The sequence below is a fragment of the Balearica regulorum genome, chromosome Z (genome assembly GCF_011004875.1).
Source record: "Balearica regulorum gibbericeps isolate bBalReg1 chromosome Z, bBalReg1.pri, whole genome shotgun sequence".
NCBI lineage: Eukaryota > Metazoa > Chordata > Aves > Gruiformes > Gruidae > Balearica > Balearica regulorum.
This window is the reverse complement of record NC_046220.1, coordinates 68,519,213-68,534,961: the sequence shown is the minus strand read 5'-3', so window position 1 is coordinate 68,534,961 and position 15,749 is coordinate 68,519,213. Positions and strand designations below refer to the sequence as shown.

The 15,749-nt window shown below is 37.2% G+C and overlaps 1 protein-coding gene across 1 annotated transcript in view; it reads left to right on the top strand.

The window, feature by feature from the left end:
- Positions 1–15,749, top strand: part of ITGA1 (integrin subunit alpha 1) — a 72,000-nt gene that overhangs the window by 21,495 nt on the left and 34,756 nt on the right. Inside the window, exons 2-6 of the mRNA XM_075740944.1 lie at positions 6,177–6,297; positions 9,234–9,352; positions 10,327–10,415; positions 10,508–10,622; positions 11,290–11,417. Coding sequence (XP_075597059.1) covers positions 6,177–6,297; positions 9,234–9,352; positions 10,327–10,415; positions 10,508–10,622; positions 11,290–11,417 — 572 coding nt within the window. The remainder of the gene's footprint in view (positions 1–6,176; positions 6,298–9,233; positions 9,353–10,326; positions 10,416–10,507; positions 10,623–11,289; positions 11,418–15,749) is intronic.

Below are 15,749 nucleotides of genomic sequence, written 5' to 3'. Positions count from 1 at the left end.
AGTACAAATTATTCAGTACATAACCAGCAAAGGAAGCTTTCTTTAATGGGTTGTGCAAAGCATTTAACATGGTTTTGAAAAGCATGAGGCTACTGAATCTGGAAGCACTTTCAAATATATATTTCTTTGTCTTTTGGGGATATTTATCTACTTTTAATAAGAAGTCTTTTTTTTTAATTATTTGGTCTCATTCCAGAAAGTCAATCTTTTGCTCTTCAAAGGTTAAAGATTAAAGAAAAAATGCTGGAGGCAAAATTATACAAAGTTTCTTTTGTAGCCCTGAAAAATAAAAGGCTTGATTTAAACAGTACTGAAAAAGTTTCAGAAGTTGAAACTTTTTTTTTTTTTTTAATATACAGCTTTATTTGAAACACACTGATATTTAGCCAGCCAGAACTGAATGGAGCAGGAACTCCTGCTGCAGCCTCCTTGGCCTTCCGCAATGAGGGCAGAGCACTGCGGCCCCCAAGCTCACAGACGGCAATTGTACAACGCCATCGTGTTTTCTTCCACTTGGGATGTCTGGGACTAAATCTCTTTTTCATAAGACAAGACCGTATAATCCAGCAGTGACACTATCACAAATGAAGCAAAAAATAAAATATGAAGATTTTCCCATTTGCTGGTCCAGCAAAGAATCCACTTTCATGCGTTTGAGCCTTGATTTCACAAGTAGCATTTTTATAGGTTTGTATTTGAAGGAGATGCATGTTTAATCTTCCTTTACTACCAGCCAGATGCAGTCCAGCCTCAAACCCAAATCCATGGTGTTGTGCTGGTGCTGCTGACGAGATCCAGCTGTCAGGAGATTTTACTTGCTGGGACTCAGTGCTGTACTTACTGAAGGACAGAGTTTTTTCTTTGCTACTAGCTAGCTGAGAGCAGCAGCACAGGCTTGCACATGCCAACACTCAGCGGTATCAATTTCCTCAAGTGAAAGAGTTTTCTAAATGCAGAGGGTGATACTATTTTCCACCATTTTTAAAATAAGCCTTTGTGGGAGGCCAGGCCAATGGTTCCAGTCCTGTTCCCCTCACTGAGTAACTGTCCCCAGCATCCCAATTGCTTCCTTTTACGCCGTTTGCTTGTTATGTTTTCTAAGATCACAACAGAGACAGGTAGTCTTTTGCAATATCGGCATAAAATCCTTTTAAAAGCAATCAGTTATTGCCTTATCAACTAGGACATCCTTCCTAATATCACTTAGCTCTCAGTACATTTTGATCAGATGGACCGTTCCGTGTTTCTGTATTGCACTCCTGTCTTGTTTGCAGGTCTTTAAAATATCCTCACAGCATCATTGGTTGTAATATGTGCTGTACAAGGCTTTTTTTTTTTTTGGCTTTTTTTTTTTTGCCTTTTTTTTTTCCCCAAGAAGTCCAGGTATTTGAGAACTCCATAAAACATTTAAATCTCATTTTAATCTTCAGCTTAGATTTCTCTATCCTCTTATTTTCTGGGATGGAAGCAGTTTGATTTTTTTTTTTCTGCTAATAACTTTTTTTGAGTTTCACAATATTTTCCAGTTGTGCATACTTTTGCAAGACATTTCTATTTGGCTTGCTGTCCTTCTTGATTGCACTTAGACCTGCTTTGTTTCAGTCTCTTGCAAAATGCAGAAGAATTAATAAGGACACCTGAAATGCTATAGCAGCAAGTATGAAATGGAACAAATATAACACTTTGACCACATGCTGGTGGGGTGAAGTAGTGTGCGGCCAATGTGTGAGCCCTGTTCAATGCAAAGTGCAACTTTGTCCTTTCCCATTTTTGTAAAACCATGTGTGTTTCTCAGAATAACCACCATTTATAGAGGATGCAATTGTTATTCGCTACAGACCATGCACAGATAAAATATGCCAAGTTAATTTACTCTCTTCTCTTGGCTAAGTCAGTCTTTGTGATGTCACTTCTTGCGGGTCATTTGCTGTGACCTTATTTTTCATCAGTAAAGAGCCAGGTGTTAGGCTTTGTTCTACAGTTCAGGTTGTTTATATCCATCTATTCTAGGAAAATAAGGGTGCCTATTTTGCAGTTCTCTGTTTGCAAAGGTTAGAGTGGCCAGGCAATATGCATGTGGACAAGTGCCAGGGAAATGTAGTTTTGCACAGTTTAGAGGCAGACTAACCAAGCAGACAGCACGAATGTTTGGTTAAAAGATCTCATTAAAAAAAAAAAAAAAAGAAAAAAATTATTAGTAGCTACTGGACAAGTATGAGCTACTACTCTAGGTTTGTAATAGAAATATTTGGGTTGTTGTCTTGGTGATGGAGTGTTAACCTTCCACGTATAGGTACAAACTGTGCTCAGCAGAGAATGTTGCATGCATTAGCTAGTGTTCTCAGTTTAAATTGGTAGTGAGAGGGACTTTGTGCCACGTTTCCTACAATGCCTTGTTTCTTGTAAAACATGAAGTTAAACCTGCAACTTCGGGTTTATCCTTTGATAAACATTTATATTCTGCATTTCTGATCAGTGTTTTGATCTGTATTTTTAGTCATTCTGTTAAGACAACACGAAATCATTCAAAATCTTAGTTTAATTTACCTACATTAGTTGTGTTTAATGATATAGTTAAATACCACATACCTACCTAAAAAATTGGTTTTTTCTCCTTAATCCTCACAACTCTCAAAAGAATCCTCTCCAACTTTCCTGTAGCTGTTCTTATTCCACTACTTCTGCCAATAGTCTTTTTAATTCATATATGCAAGTTTGCTAGAAACAGATGAGAATGTGTGCATAGACAGAAACTGCAAGTTTGGAAGACTGCAGGCTAGATATTGTTATTAATATAAGGTATCATTTTCACAGTGACAATCAGTTTGGGTTTTTATAAATGTTCTGAATCATCAGCTCATGTAAAATGTTCTTTGTACAGAAAAATGAAACAAAATGTGAAAGCCAGGTTGCTGTATGTCAGTAGGTTATTGTTAGTTGACAGTGTATCGTGGATCACCGTAAACTCCACTTTTCCATTTACCATCTGCAGATTTAAGCATTATCTTTCACTAGTAAGACTTCCTTCTGCAGAATCTATAGAAAATGTAATAAGATACCTTTAAATCTATTAATTATTTATAAATTAATCTTACGCTGCTTATCATGACCCTTACTTTTGTTCAAAAACATTATGATCATGATGTTTCATAGCACATGGAAGCCACAGAAGGTCATGTAATACATTTGCATATTAAAATATACTACACAGTTTGTGTATGAAGTCAAACTTTAAAACATCTTATTTCTGGCTAAGATAGAACGGGAAGATGAGAAAGCAAAAGGATAGCCATACTGGATCAAATCAAGACCGTGTTTTGTCCAGTGTCATGTCTGCAGGAGTACATGTAATCCAATAGCTAGAGACAAAAAATAACTGAGCAAGCATATATAATATTCTTCTTCCAGTTTCTGAATATTTCCAGCTCAGGGGATTTCCAGAACCAGATGTAACCTGCAGTGGTTTTGTCTTCCATCAACTTATTCAGTTACCCATTTAATACATAACATTTAGCAACTAAAACATCCTTTGTCAACAAGGTCTACAGGTCTACTCCCTGCTGCGTGGAATCACGTCCTTTTTACTTCTGACCAGCCTGGCCCATCTAGCTTCTTTTGATTCCTCTAGCTTTATTTTTTAGAAGAACACTTATTATTGCTGGTTCTAATTTGACCTCACTCAGAAGCACGAGGATTTGGGGGGTTAGTAGCAAATAGCTGGCATTTTTTATTCCTCTTCTAGTTTGCTTGTTTTAGCATTTCGCATTTTCAAACTTTCTGTTACAGCTATGAGAATTAGAAGTGTATTCATTAAAATCATGAGATTTGAGTATACTGCATAAGAGATTCAGGAGACTTCAAGACCGTTTAGTCTAGTGAATACACAGTAAAAATCACAATAGTTGTCAATACTGTGTCATTGTGAAGAAATTCCTTGTCTATCAGCAGATGATAGAATGATGATGGAAGATATTGTAATGTAGCGTACAGAGCAGAGAGTGCAAGAGTAGCCTTCGGTATCTTTAGGAGAAAGTAAATTGGAAGACATAAGCTGGAATCTGTGGCCTTTAATATTTCATATCATAATACGTTTTAAATGTTATCAGAAGTTGAGAAAGGGGGGGAAAACATGCCTCTGAAGACCTCTAGAAGGATGCTCTGTCCATCTTACTGAGAGGCTAAAGTGGACAGACTTTTGGACACCTCTAAGATGCAAGTCAACATGGATAGATTTTGCATCTACCTTTCCTCTTCAACTAAATAATGAATTTAGTTACTTTAGCAGACGATCTCATTAGAACCATTTCATTGTCTAGGAGGTAGGTTGAGAGGCTAAATGACATGGTCTGAATCCCGCACATGGTGTCAATAGCAATTATTTTTACTCTGAAATTTAACAAAAGAAGATTTGAACAGTAATAACTTGACTGAATTTTTTAAAAATTATTTTGTTAATTTTAATTGTGCTTTGATGACCAAGGCTAGGGGAGGAAAATACCTATTGCACATGAACAGGCATAGCAGAATTTCTTTAAACATAAATGTTTAAGGAAGACAAAAGATGCATGGATTACTTTTCTGGCAAATTATTTCCCATCAGAATGTCAGCCATGGATTTTTTCCTTATCATTTGCAATAAACCTTTTCAGAAGAACAAAAATAAATGCTGTTTTAGTTTGTTCACGTCTTTATATTTCCTGACTCTGACTGGAGGAAGAAAAACTAAAATAACACAAATGAAACTTTTTCCTTTGCTGCTGTCCAGTGAAACTGGAAATACCTCCTAAATGATAAATAGTCTTCTGTGATAATTTTACTGCATTAAGCAGGAAATAAGATGCTGAGAGAGACAGATTAGCATTGACCACTTGGGAGCTTAATTATAGTAACAAACTTTCTATGAGAATATAATTGTCTCAATGGTGAATAGCGCAGATGTATTTTAGTAACTGGACGTTATGTAGATGCTTTGACATGCAGCAAGTACTATGGATTTGGGTATTTTTATGTAACTGTTAAATGTCAGCAAATGATCATGAAATGCTTCTTTGAAATTAAATGAAAGTTGTGTATAATTTTGTTTGTGAGTAGTATTGATGTTCTACAAATTCAACTAATTTTTGGCTATTGAAAATAAATACACAGCTCTGCAGCAGCAGAGTCAGTGGTTGCCTTTCAAACTGACTTCAACTGGGCAAAGATGGAAGAGATCACTATAAGAAACAGAAAATAAAGAAAAGATAAATGGCCTTATTTTTATATATAAATAGTAATTTTGGCTTCTTTATGAGCCTCACCGTGTGTTATGACTATCACTTCGAGTTGGAGATTTCACCTTATATACTTAATTTTTCTGAAATTTGCTATGCAGTCATATTTTTACAGTATTTTCACTGATAATGATCACTGAGCTTTAGGGTATGGGAAATCAGCCTGAAGAAGCATCTGCTGTCATGACTGATCTCATCATAGTCGAACACCACCACTGTAGAGCCACTTTTCCTAAATGGGTAAATGTTGGATTTCTGCAGATAGTCATATACAGGTACTTTTGAGATAACAGCACCTGGTTGCATTAAAAATTTATTCTGTTCTTTTCCAAATAGGAAAGGTTTACATATACTCTAGAATAGAATTAAGATAAAACAATATGTTTTTTTTTCCTCTAGTATCAATTAAAATTAAATACATCTGAAAGCTTTTCTTCATTCTTTTCTTATGTATGTCTTCTGCAAACAGTTGAAAATTAGTTAATTCTCAGATTTATGAAAACTTGAGAACTGCTACCTTGAATGAGGGAAGGAACATTTTGTGTAAAATTCTTGCATTAAAAATGCATGGAGCTAAAAGGAGTAAAAATAATTAAAATATTATTTTATTTACTATTAAAAATAACATTTTACTTAATGTTATTTGAAATGAGATTTACAAGTAAGTGATGGACTTTGCAAAATACGTTTTGGATACAGAAGTCTGGTTGCCAACATCTCTGAATTCAGCTGCATACGTGTGTGTAAGGAAGTACATTTTAAATCTATTACCAGCTGTGATAATTGTGCCCAAAATGCCACTTTCAACCCCTGTCTTGTACCCTCAGTTAAGTTATAACTGAATTTTGATTTCTTAAAGTCTTGGATTTTTATATGTATTGCTGCATATTACTTTTTTTTTTAAAGCTCTCTTTCACCTGATTGGGTCTTCCAACGTTGATGTGAAAAATGCAATGACCTTCAGTGGGCCTCTGGAAGACATGTTTGGGTACACGGTCCAACAGTATGAAAATGAGGAAGGGAAATGGTAAGCTGTTTTTCTTTTCTTAAATGGAAACTCCAAATTATCAGGTATTGGGTGACTCAGGCGCTATACTGTTATCTGTAAGTATGTCGGATACGTAAGGGTCAGATTCTGTCAGTCATATTTCTTAAACTAACACGCAGTCCTAAGGAAACCTGGAAAGATTGAGAGACTGAAAGCCTCAAATTTATATCTATTTTTATTGCCTCAAACACATAAATGAGTTCACAAAGTGGGTAGATTCTTCATTGGTGGAGCTGAGAAAGTTTAGTGTTATGCCTGAGCCCTCTTTTTTCCATTTACCAAATAAAATAATTATCTTTTCCTTGTGTTGATGTATTGGCAGTGAAATTGCTCCTGTTTTACCTAAGTAATCTGTATTATGTATTTTTTTCTAAAGTTTTCTGTCAGCGGTTGTCTGAACTCAGTTTTTTAACTGGTGGGAGGATTTCTCCTTCAAAATATTTATTAACACAGTAGCATGCCTTCCTTTTTGGAGGGCTAATTCTGTCTTGCAGTTGGTAATATATTTGCATTTGGGATGTGGAGCCTTCTTCTTAACCTGTCTTTTCCTCCTTCTTGTTCTCCTGATTTAGAAGATGCATTTTGGCATGCTTACAGCTATCATTGATTCTTGGTCTTTTGATAAACACCTGCTTATGCTTTTCCCTTGTAAAAACAAACTTCACAGGCTAACCACTGGGCTGGAGGGCTGAAATAATGATTGAATGGTAAAAGGTTTGGGAATCCTTACATCTTCATCATTCTTTGCAGATTGCTCTGGTTTTCCCAGAGCTTTGCCAGTAATTTGACATTATTGGTAAACCCAGGGACTCCCGCGGGCAGCCTGGGACGACAGGCATGTGGCTGCGTGACGGCCGGGTCAGACTGTTCTGCAGTGCCCAAGCAACCCCCCCTGCAAGCGCCGGGGCTGTCTGACTCCGAGAATCTGTCCACCACGGCAGCACAATGTTCGCTGGTAGCTATAGGGGATGTTCACTGAACTGAAATTGCAGAGCTTGCTTTTGAAAATGCTAGCTCTCGATTGCTCACGTTGTAGGATGTTTAAATATACATCTGCATGAGGGAATAACAATGACCTTCTCTGAGCTAATTTAGACCATCAGGAAATGGTATCCATTCTAGGAGCTGGGATTTTGCAAAGTAAGCTGTATTATTGTAAACTGTTCTGAAACCTTTCAAGAGCAAAAAACAACATGAGCTGGAAATGGTGACTCTTCTATTAGTTGAAGGAAGACAGGAATCTAAACTAGTGTCCTCAATGTGAACATCTCTGAAATTAATCTCCAGACCTGCTATTAAATTGTCAAATCTTCATGTTGCTTTCACATAGCAACATCCAAAGCAGGAAATCTGTAGATTGACAGATAAAATAAATATACCAAGCAACCTTGTGATGCTTTGTCAACTGTTACAACACTACCTAGATACCACAGATAGAGCTCTTCAGCAACAGGTGTTCTGTGAACATGACTGCGGTTGTTTCTCAATGAAACTGGGCTCCCCTGAAAAAATCCCTGGGCAAAAAGACAAAATAGCATTTCAGACCACTTCTGTTCCCGGGGTTTGCTCTTTATGAGAACAGAACAGCATGAGGACGTGATGCTGCTGAGCACTGATCACCTCCCATGGGATATCAAGCACCCTCAGCTTCTCTGCTGTTAAATGGAAGTCAAGGATGCATGACAGGCTGTGGTGCCTGTTTGTAAGTTTTGGTGTAAAAAATGCATACATTACAGCATATAGCTTGAAATAGCAGTCAGATCCAGTATAGACTTGGAACATTTCATTTTTATTTAGAATTAATTAATTTACTAGTAATGAAAAAATCTTAATGGATCACAATGACCCATTCCAGTATGGTGGTTTGTTTTGGTTTTTTTTTTAAAGCTGGATTGTGTACTGGGTTTAAATTCTCCTTTCTGTCTTTTTTAAATCCATAGGCTACATTTTATCTATTATGTCTTTCTATTTAAGTATCTTCTGCCTGGACTCATTAATTTATGGTTAAAGGCTGAAATGGTTCTCTCGATAACTCTTCACAATCTTCTAAGTGTTCAGGAACAAATCTTACTGAACTATTAGTCTTTATGGCAGGATTTCTGTTTCCAGCGTGTGCTGTGAATTCTAATTTAACCCAAGTTCTTTACACATTTAGTGGAGCCAGCTGTTATCTGTTGGGTAGTGCTGGGCTATTTAGTGTAGCTAATGAAGATTTGAGAACAAAACTAGTGTCCATCTCTACCAGCATTTCCTGCTGAAAGCTGGATTTAGGAGTGGATACTAATTTGTGATGCTTACAAAGAAAGTACTATATGAGAATGGTGATTTTTGATCACACCAAATTTTGAAAAAAATGCACAAGATAAAAATTCTTAGCATTTTAAAAATTTTATTTTTTTAATCCCTTTTAATAACATTGGGTTTTATTAGTGAGAGAAAAATTATGTATTTTACACTGCTGGCCCAGATTACTTAAGACCAAATTCTTCTGGGTGCTCGTGAGCGTCTCCTTTGGCATTTGGTCTCTCAGCATTAAATATACATTTTCTTCCAAAATATATTAAAGACTATGGGGATATTAAATAAAACAGGTATTTCTTTCTGTATTACTTTTAATACTTGTCATCCACCCACCAATATTGCTTTTATTTTCCACTGGAATTTTTTTTTTAAATGTTATTCTATTGTGTAATTTGGTATATAGGCACATCTTTATTCTGTGTCCTCATTAAAGAGGAGACAGAATGGCTGCTTCTGCTTGTATTCAAACTAGCATAATAGGTATTTTTCTTACTCTCCATCCTGTACCCTTTGTACAGAGCTTGCTGTGGCTATGGTCTCTCTGTAAGTTGTATTTGCTGACTTTCGTGCCTTTTAAGAAAGAAGAAATTTCTGGTAACTTATTTCATTTGCAGGGTACTTATTGGTTCACCATTAGTTGGCCAACCTGAGAAAAGAACAGGAGATGTATACAAGTGCCCTGTAGGAAGGGACAACCACTTCCAATCACCCTGCGAAAAACTGAACTTACCAGGTATGAAAGAAAATAAAGCTGTGTCACGTGGAGGAATAATAGAGGTCAGATCTTAGGAGATTTTTAGCTGGTAAATGTGCATTAAAATTGTTTCAATGCAGAAAATTTCCATAGGTCTCCAGAGCTAAATGTGAAGGAAGTTGTGTCTGTAACGTCAAAGATAATTTTATTTTAAAGCTTCTTGTTGTTCTATGGAAAACATGATCATAATTTTAGAATGGGCATTTGGCTGTGTTATCAAAACTTTATTATGACTGGCATTAATTGACTGTGGTTAGCAGTCCTGGCCATGGAGCCAGAAAGGCTGTGGAGCATAGATTCATGGATTACCCTTTCCAAAGTTCTCTGAAGCCAACAAAAGCCTTCATAATGCCATCAGTAACCCTCTGATGAGAATGTAACTAGGCAGAACCAGGCTGATGCATCTTAATATGATGCAGGTACACATTAATAATTTTCTTGTTCGTGTAAAGAGATAAGCAATGTAGACAGGAAGAGACTTCCTGTTAATATGAATTTCACTAAATACACCTCTCTTGGTATTTTTTATCTCTTTTTTTTTTCTCCCTTGAAAGCCTAAATGTCAGTAATGTAACATAACAGTAACAAATCTAAAAGCTGTTATGTATAGCAGGCCAGGATAAAATAATGAATGTTTGTTTTCTAATTAACAAAACTGTGTGAACAGTAATCTCTTGCTTTCATGATGTGATGTTATTTTTACTTTTTTTCTTTTTGGTGGTTCAAGAAAAGTATTTGAGACAGCAACCCAGACAAACTTTCTGGGATAAAAGCCAGTCTCAGAAATTTTTATTGATTGTGGCAATTGAAGGAGGAAGGGTACTAAAATATTTGATGAAACCAGTGTCAGTCTGGGATTTATTTTAGAAGCTGGAAGATCCATGCTAGGGGATATACACTTTAACATTTTGTTTTCATGTTCCCAAATACTTAACATTTTAATCTATTTATAGCTGCTACTTCAGTTCCTAACGTCGTGGAAGTAAAAGAAAACATGACTCTTGGAACAACCTTAGTGACTAACCCAAAAGGAGGCTTTCTGGTAAGAAAGGACTTTTTGCCAATTTTGAAGGAAGTCTGATTTTTCCTCAGTTACCATAACAAAAACATTTCATCCCTTTTCATCTTTTAAAGGCATGTGGACCACTTTACGCTTATAAATGTGGACGTTTGCATTACACAACTGGAGTTTGCTCTAATGTTAGCTCCACTTTTGAATCCGTTGAGGCGATTGCTCCATCTGTGCAAGGTATGCATGCCACAGGAATTCTCTTGTGTGTCTGAGAATACCAAGTGCCAAACAAGACAAATGTATACACATAGGCATACCAAAAAGTACGAACTGCTTAATTTAGCTACCAGCATTACCAAGTTAAGTAAATGTTTTCATTGTCTGTATTATGACCTAAATTCTTGCTACTTTTGGAATTTGTCTCAGTATAAACAATCAGTAGAGCGCTATGTGACATCCAAACACAATTGCTAAAAATAGTTGCTTATGTTTTTTACTTATGGCCAAAAGACTCTTTTTAAGTAATGACGACATGTTAAGACTTAATACAAACCCAATTTAGTAGTATAGATAAAAATCTTAAAGACCTGGTCCTTGGGCAAAATCGAAGACCAACAGATTAGTATTGAAGAAGGTAGGGGTCACTGGTAAATACTCCAGTTATGTGATCTTCTACTCCCATTCTTAAATTTCTGCTTACAAGAAAGTGCCTTGCTGATAAAGGGAACACAAACCATGTAAAACACGATGCAAAAGTTCATCAATGACAGTTGGCATCAAACATGTCAGTTCTGGCCCACTGCAGGAGAATATGCATTTGTTACTAACCACAAAAGTAACTGAAGCTGTGAGATATATTTGATCCTTGTTAGTATCAATTCTTATGTGGCAATTTGTGTTGCAGAGTGTAAAACTCAGTTGGACATCGTCATAGTCCTTGATGGGTCCAACAGCATTTATCCATGGGAGAGTGTCACAGCCTTCCTAAACAGCCTCCTGAAAAACATGGATATAGGTCCTCAGCAAACACAGGTAACATAGTAAATATATTATGGTTGTTTAATTTGCAAGAAAAAAAATAGTTTAAAGGAAATGGGATGAGAGCACATCTATGGAGCTCTTCAATTCCAAGAACTTAACAGCAGTGGGGTATTAAAACAAAATAGCTGAAACCACAACTAAGTCAGTGTCTGCTGCCAAGCAGCAATGTCAGGGAGGGTCTGCCTCCCTGCACCACTCAGGCAGTCTGGAGAAACTGACTTTCTAACCTAGAGACAAAAGTTAAGTGTGTCGAGGCCATTTGAACGTTGTCCTTTCCCACTTCCTTCCTCTCCACAACCACTTCTTCTTTTGTACTTCATAGCACAAATGTCATTTCTGCACCTCTAAGGCACACATGCGTAGTTCAGACAGCCTTTGGTTATAAGATTTTTGGAGCAACTTTCCCTATTTTGTGCTGTGCAGCATTGGGCACACAGCTTTTAAACACTTGAAATCATAATTAACGAGTGGCTGTTAAGCCACATGTTATTAATGGCAGAAGCTGCATTTATATAATAAGTGGAGAGGGCCAAATTCCCAGCTGCTATAAATCAGTGCATTTCCACCAGAATTAATGGAGCTACAACCAATTACCCTAGCTGAATATATGACGTATGTTTCACAGCCTGCTGAACAGAGTACGTAAATAGCAGTTCCAGCAGAACTTGGGGAAGGGGGAAACATGGATGCTGGGAGACATTTTAACACAGAAAGCTTTAACAGCAACAGAACAAATCAGGTCTTACTTTCACTTCTCCCTTTTCCCCCTCCCAAAATCAAGGATTTTCTGAGATCCTGTATAATATTTGATATGCTAGAGGCCAATATTTAGCATTTTTGCTACTTCAGGTTAGCTTCTAACATTCAGCTCCTGCCTTCATAAAGGAGCCTGTGAGAAGGTGCAAAGGATACTTCTGTCTTCAGAGAGTATCCCCATCATTTTCCAAGTTAACTGGGGTTTATGAGTTACCACCCAACTCCCCTGTTGGCCGTACCGAACACTGGCTGATAAAATTATTACTTATAAACTGTCAACTTTACAATTGTGCCCTGTTATTTTAAACACACTGTTCTTCCAGATACTGTGAGGAAGAAGGAAAAACACTTTGTCAAATCTAACAGAAAGGAAAAATAAATTTAATAAATTCTTCCTGATCCCTTAAGCTGGTGATTATTCAAACATGTGCCATCCTGGGAAAATACTTAAACCTGGACTTCCCAATGTGGGGCAATGGCTGCATGGAAAACATGCTGCCTTCTGCCCAAAGGGCTTCATGGGAATGGTACACAGGGCAATCAACTCTACTGCACCCTCACTCTTCTTCCTCACCCTGCAATTCCTAAATTTTTACGTTGCCACACCTCTGTTGTGTTTGGTTTTGGAATCCTGCCTCGCCTGTGCGGCTCAGCTTGTACACAAAAGGTCCCTTGCTGGCCCGCAATCCAGCAGCTCGTCATCTCCACCTACAAAATCCATTCTGCCCACAGTTTGGCATAGCTACCCCTCTTCTCACACCTACACTTGCTCACTCAAGAATATCAGCTTTGGCATCTGGTTGCTACAGAGCAGAAACATTTGAGAGGGAGATAAGAATGGGATAAGGAGGAGAGAGGCTGAAAAACTGGAAATGCAAGTCAAAAGCTAGGTGGATTTTTCTTGGTTCCTCTTACCTTCCCCTCCTCCCCAGAACATACCCCATCTCTCTCCTCTCCTCTGAGCCCCCTGCTTGGGAACCCTGGCACAGCCAAAGGCAATAGTGAGTTTATACTGTCTCCTGCACTCTCAGTCTCCTTTCTCAGAAACTGTGTTGAAATGACTATTGAACGGTGAAGAAGAAAAATGACAGAGCAAGCTTATTTCTCCCCTCTCCTCTGGGAGCATAGAATAAAAATACAGGAACAATTGTTTACTTTCTGTCTGTTTAAATTGATTTTTCTATGTTCATCTTCTGGGGATTGTTGAGCTTGTAGAAATCAGTGGACTTTCACTGACTTCAGATTGTTTTCCTCTTGCATGGGAAAGGAATGAGGTGATTATGGAATAACTCCTTAGCAGCTTGGGTGTGACTTGTTCAAAACAGTGTTTTGATTAGAGGCTTGCAAGATATTTTTTTTCCACTTACCCTCTCCATGAACAATGGTCACTAGATTTGTGGCAAGTAACAAGAGAAATTCGTCACCATCCCATGTTTGGCAAATTTGAAAGTGAAAGGCAGAAGATTCAGATGCAAAAAGCCAAAGTTTATGGTATAATTTTTTCAGAAGTACTTCCTTCCCTTCCTCTTTCCATTCTCCAGAAAATCCGTAACACCATAATGATGGTTAAGCTGCAGATCCTGAGCTTAGGGATAAAAGAAGTAAAGGGACAGTGGTGATAGAAAAGTGGAAAAGGAAGAAGGAATTAAATGAGAAAAAATGGTACAAATAGGAATAAAACATTTCTCCCAGCCTTATTCCACATTTTAATGTAACTGCAAAGCAAGATAGGTTTTTTTTCCTCTTTTTTAAACTTTTGTAGAGGTAATTCTCTCTTTATTATGAGGATGTGTTTTTTAATCCTTTACATAGGAGCAACCTTCTGTGATAGAAGAATATCAAAAGAGAAAGCAGAATACTTTGATATGCTCAATTCAGCCTTAAATCTATGTTGGAAAGGCCTTCCAAAATTTTCAGACAGGTTTTATTTCTCCATTAATATATGACATCGGTAGTTATAGGTGTTTGGCCTGTACCTTACTATATCTCCAAAGGGACTGTATCAATGGACTAATAAGTCATGCCATGTCAAATCTTATGATCAGTTTTATCTCCAGAAGGACAGAAGTGTATTAAAGAGGTATTAAAAAGATGCAGGATGAAGAAAGACCTTTGCAATAGTTTATAAGTAATTTCTATCTAAGTCCCTGGGAGCAAACAAAATGTAGGAGAATTAATTCAATTTTGCTCTGATTCAGGTATCTTTAGCAAGCTCTCTGTATGATAAAATGTATCATCCATTAGTGCTCCCAAGGCACTTCTGCTTTTCCTTTACATTAAATATGATTTAAGTACAACCAAACATATTTCTGATTTTCCTTCACATTCCAGTGGTGAAAATCCTAGCCTATTATTTCCATGTACTGAATCGTTTTCCTTTCATTTTGTTTTGTTGTTTTTTACCAAATAGATGAGCTTAATTTATTGGGAAAGCGAGGATGTACTTTCCAAATAAGGGGCTGTATTCACTTACAGAACAGCAATGAGTAACTGCCTTCAGAAGCATTTTGTCCCAAAGTAGAACAGTCCTTTACTTGCCTGTTCTCTCATACAACACTTTTTCACAGGAACTGATGACAATTTAGAATTATTCCCTTGTGTAATATAAAAGCCATGGAATGCATGGAATGCTAGGGAAGAGAACATAAACTTAGGAATTACAATGATGCTCAATAGATTATGGTCAGTAATGCTGGGAAAAATATTAGATTTTCTGGAGTAGAGCAGAATTACATCCTTCTGTGTTGTACTATTGCATTTTCCAGATTTAAATTAAACAAACAAATCAAAACATACAATGTCTGTAGGCATCATTTTCAGGGGCTTGCTGTAGTTACGCAGTTTGAACAGGTTTATTGTCCCATAAAGGCACATTTGCATCACGTAGCTGTGTCATTTATAGTTTTCCATTAAATCAAAAGGCTGCACAAGCTCAAACTTCATTGCTAGCTAATAGAATATAACTCTAATTTTACAAGGTGGATTTGATTCTGTGATCCTGTAGGAGACTGGAACATGCAGCCCAGTAGTATTTTGTCAGATCTGGGAAGCTTTTTGTTACCCTTTTTTGAGGAATGCCTCATCTCTGATGCCATGAAATATGTAGAACATGATGATCAATGTTTTCAAAGCTAGTGCTAAGGAAGGGTCCCACAGAACAATTGTATCCCATAAGATAACCACATGCCCCCCTTCCTTCCTGATTTACAAGCTATGCAACACAGTGCAGTTTTCCAGACTCAGATGTTCTTCCCTTTCACTTCCTGAGAAGGAAATGCTCAAAATGTTTACTTGCTGTGATCATGGACAGCGTTTCCTTTCAAATAGGAAATGATACAACTCAATATCAGCCTGTAATCTTTTTTAAAATGACCACACCAACATGGGTCTCTGGAATCATGAAAGACTAGCAGGTGCATTCCACACTGGCAACAGTCAATAGTTGATTTAATCCTTGGTACTAATAAAATCCTCAAAGTTGCATATAAGGAGCCCGTGAATCCACAGCCGTGGGCTCCCTGGTGTACATTAGTCTCTGGCTACGCTTGTGCATTGTCCTGGAATACT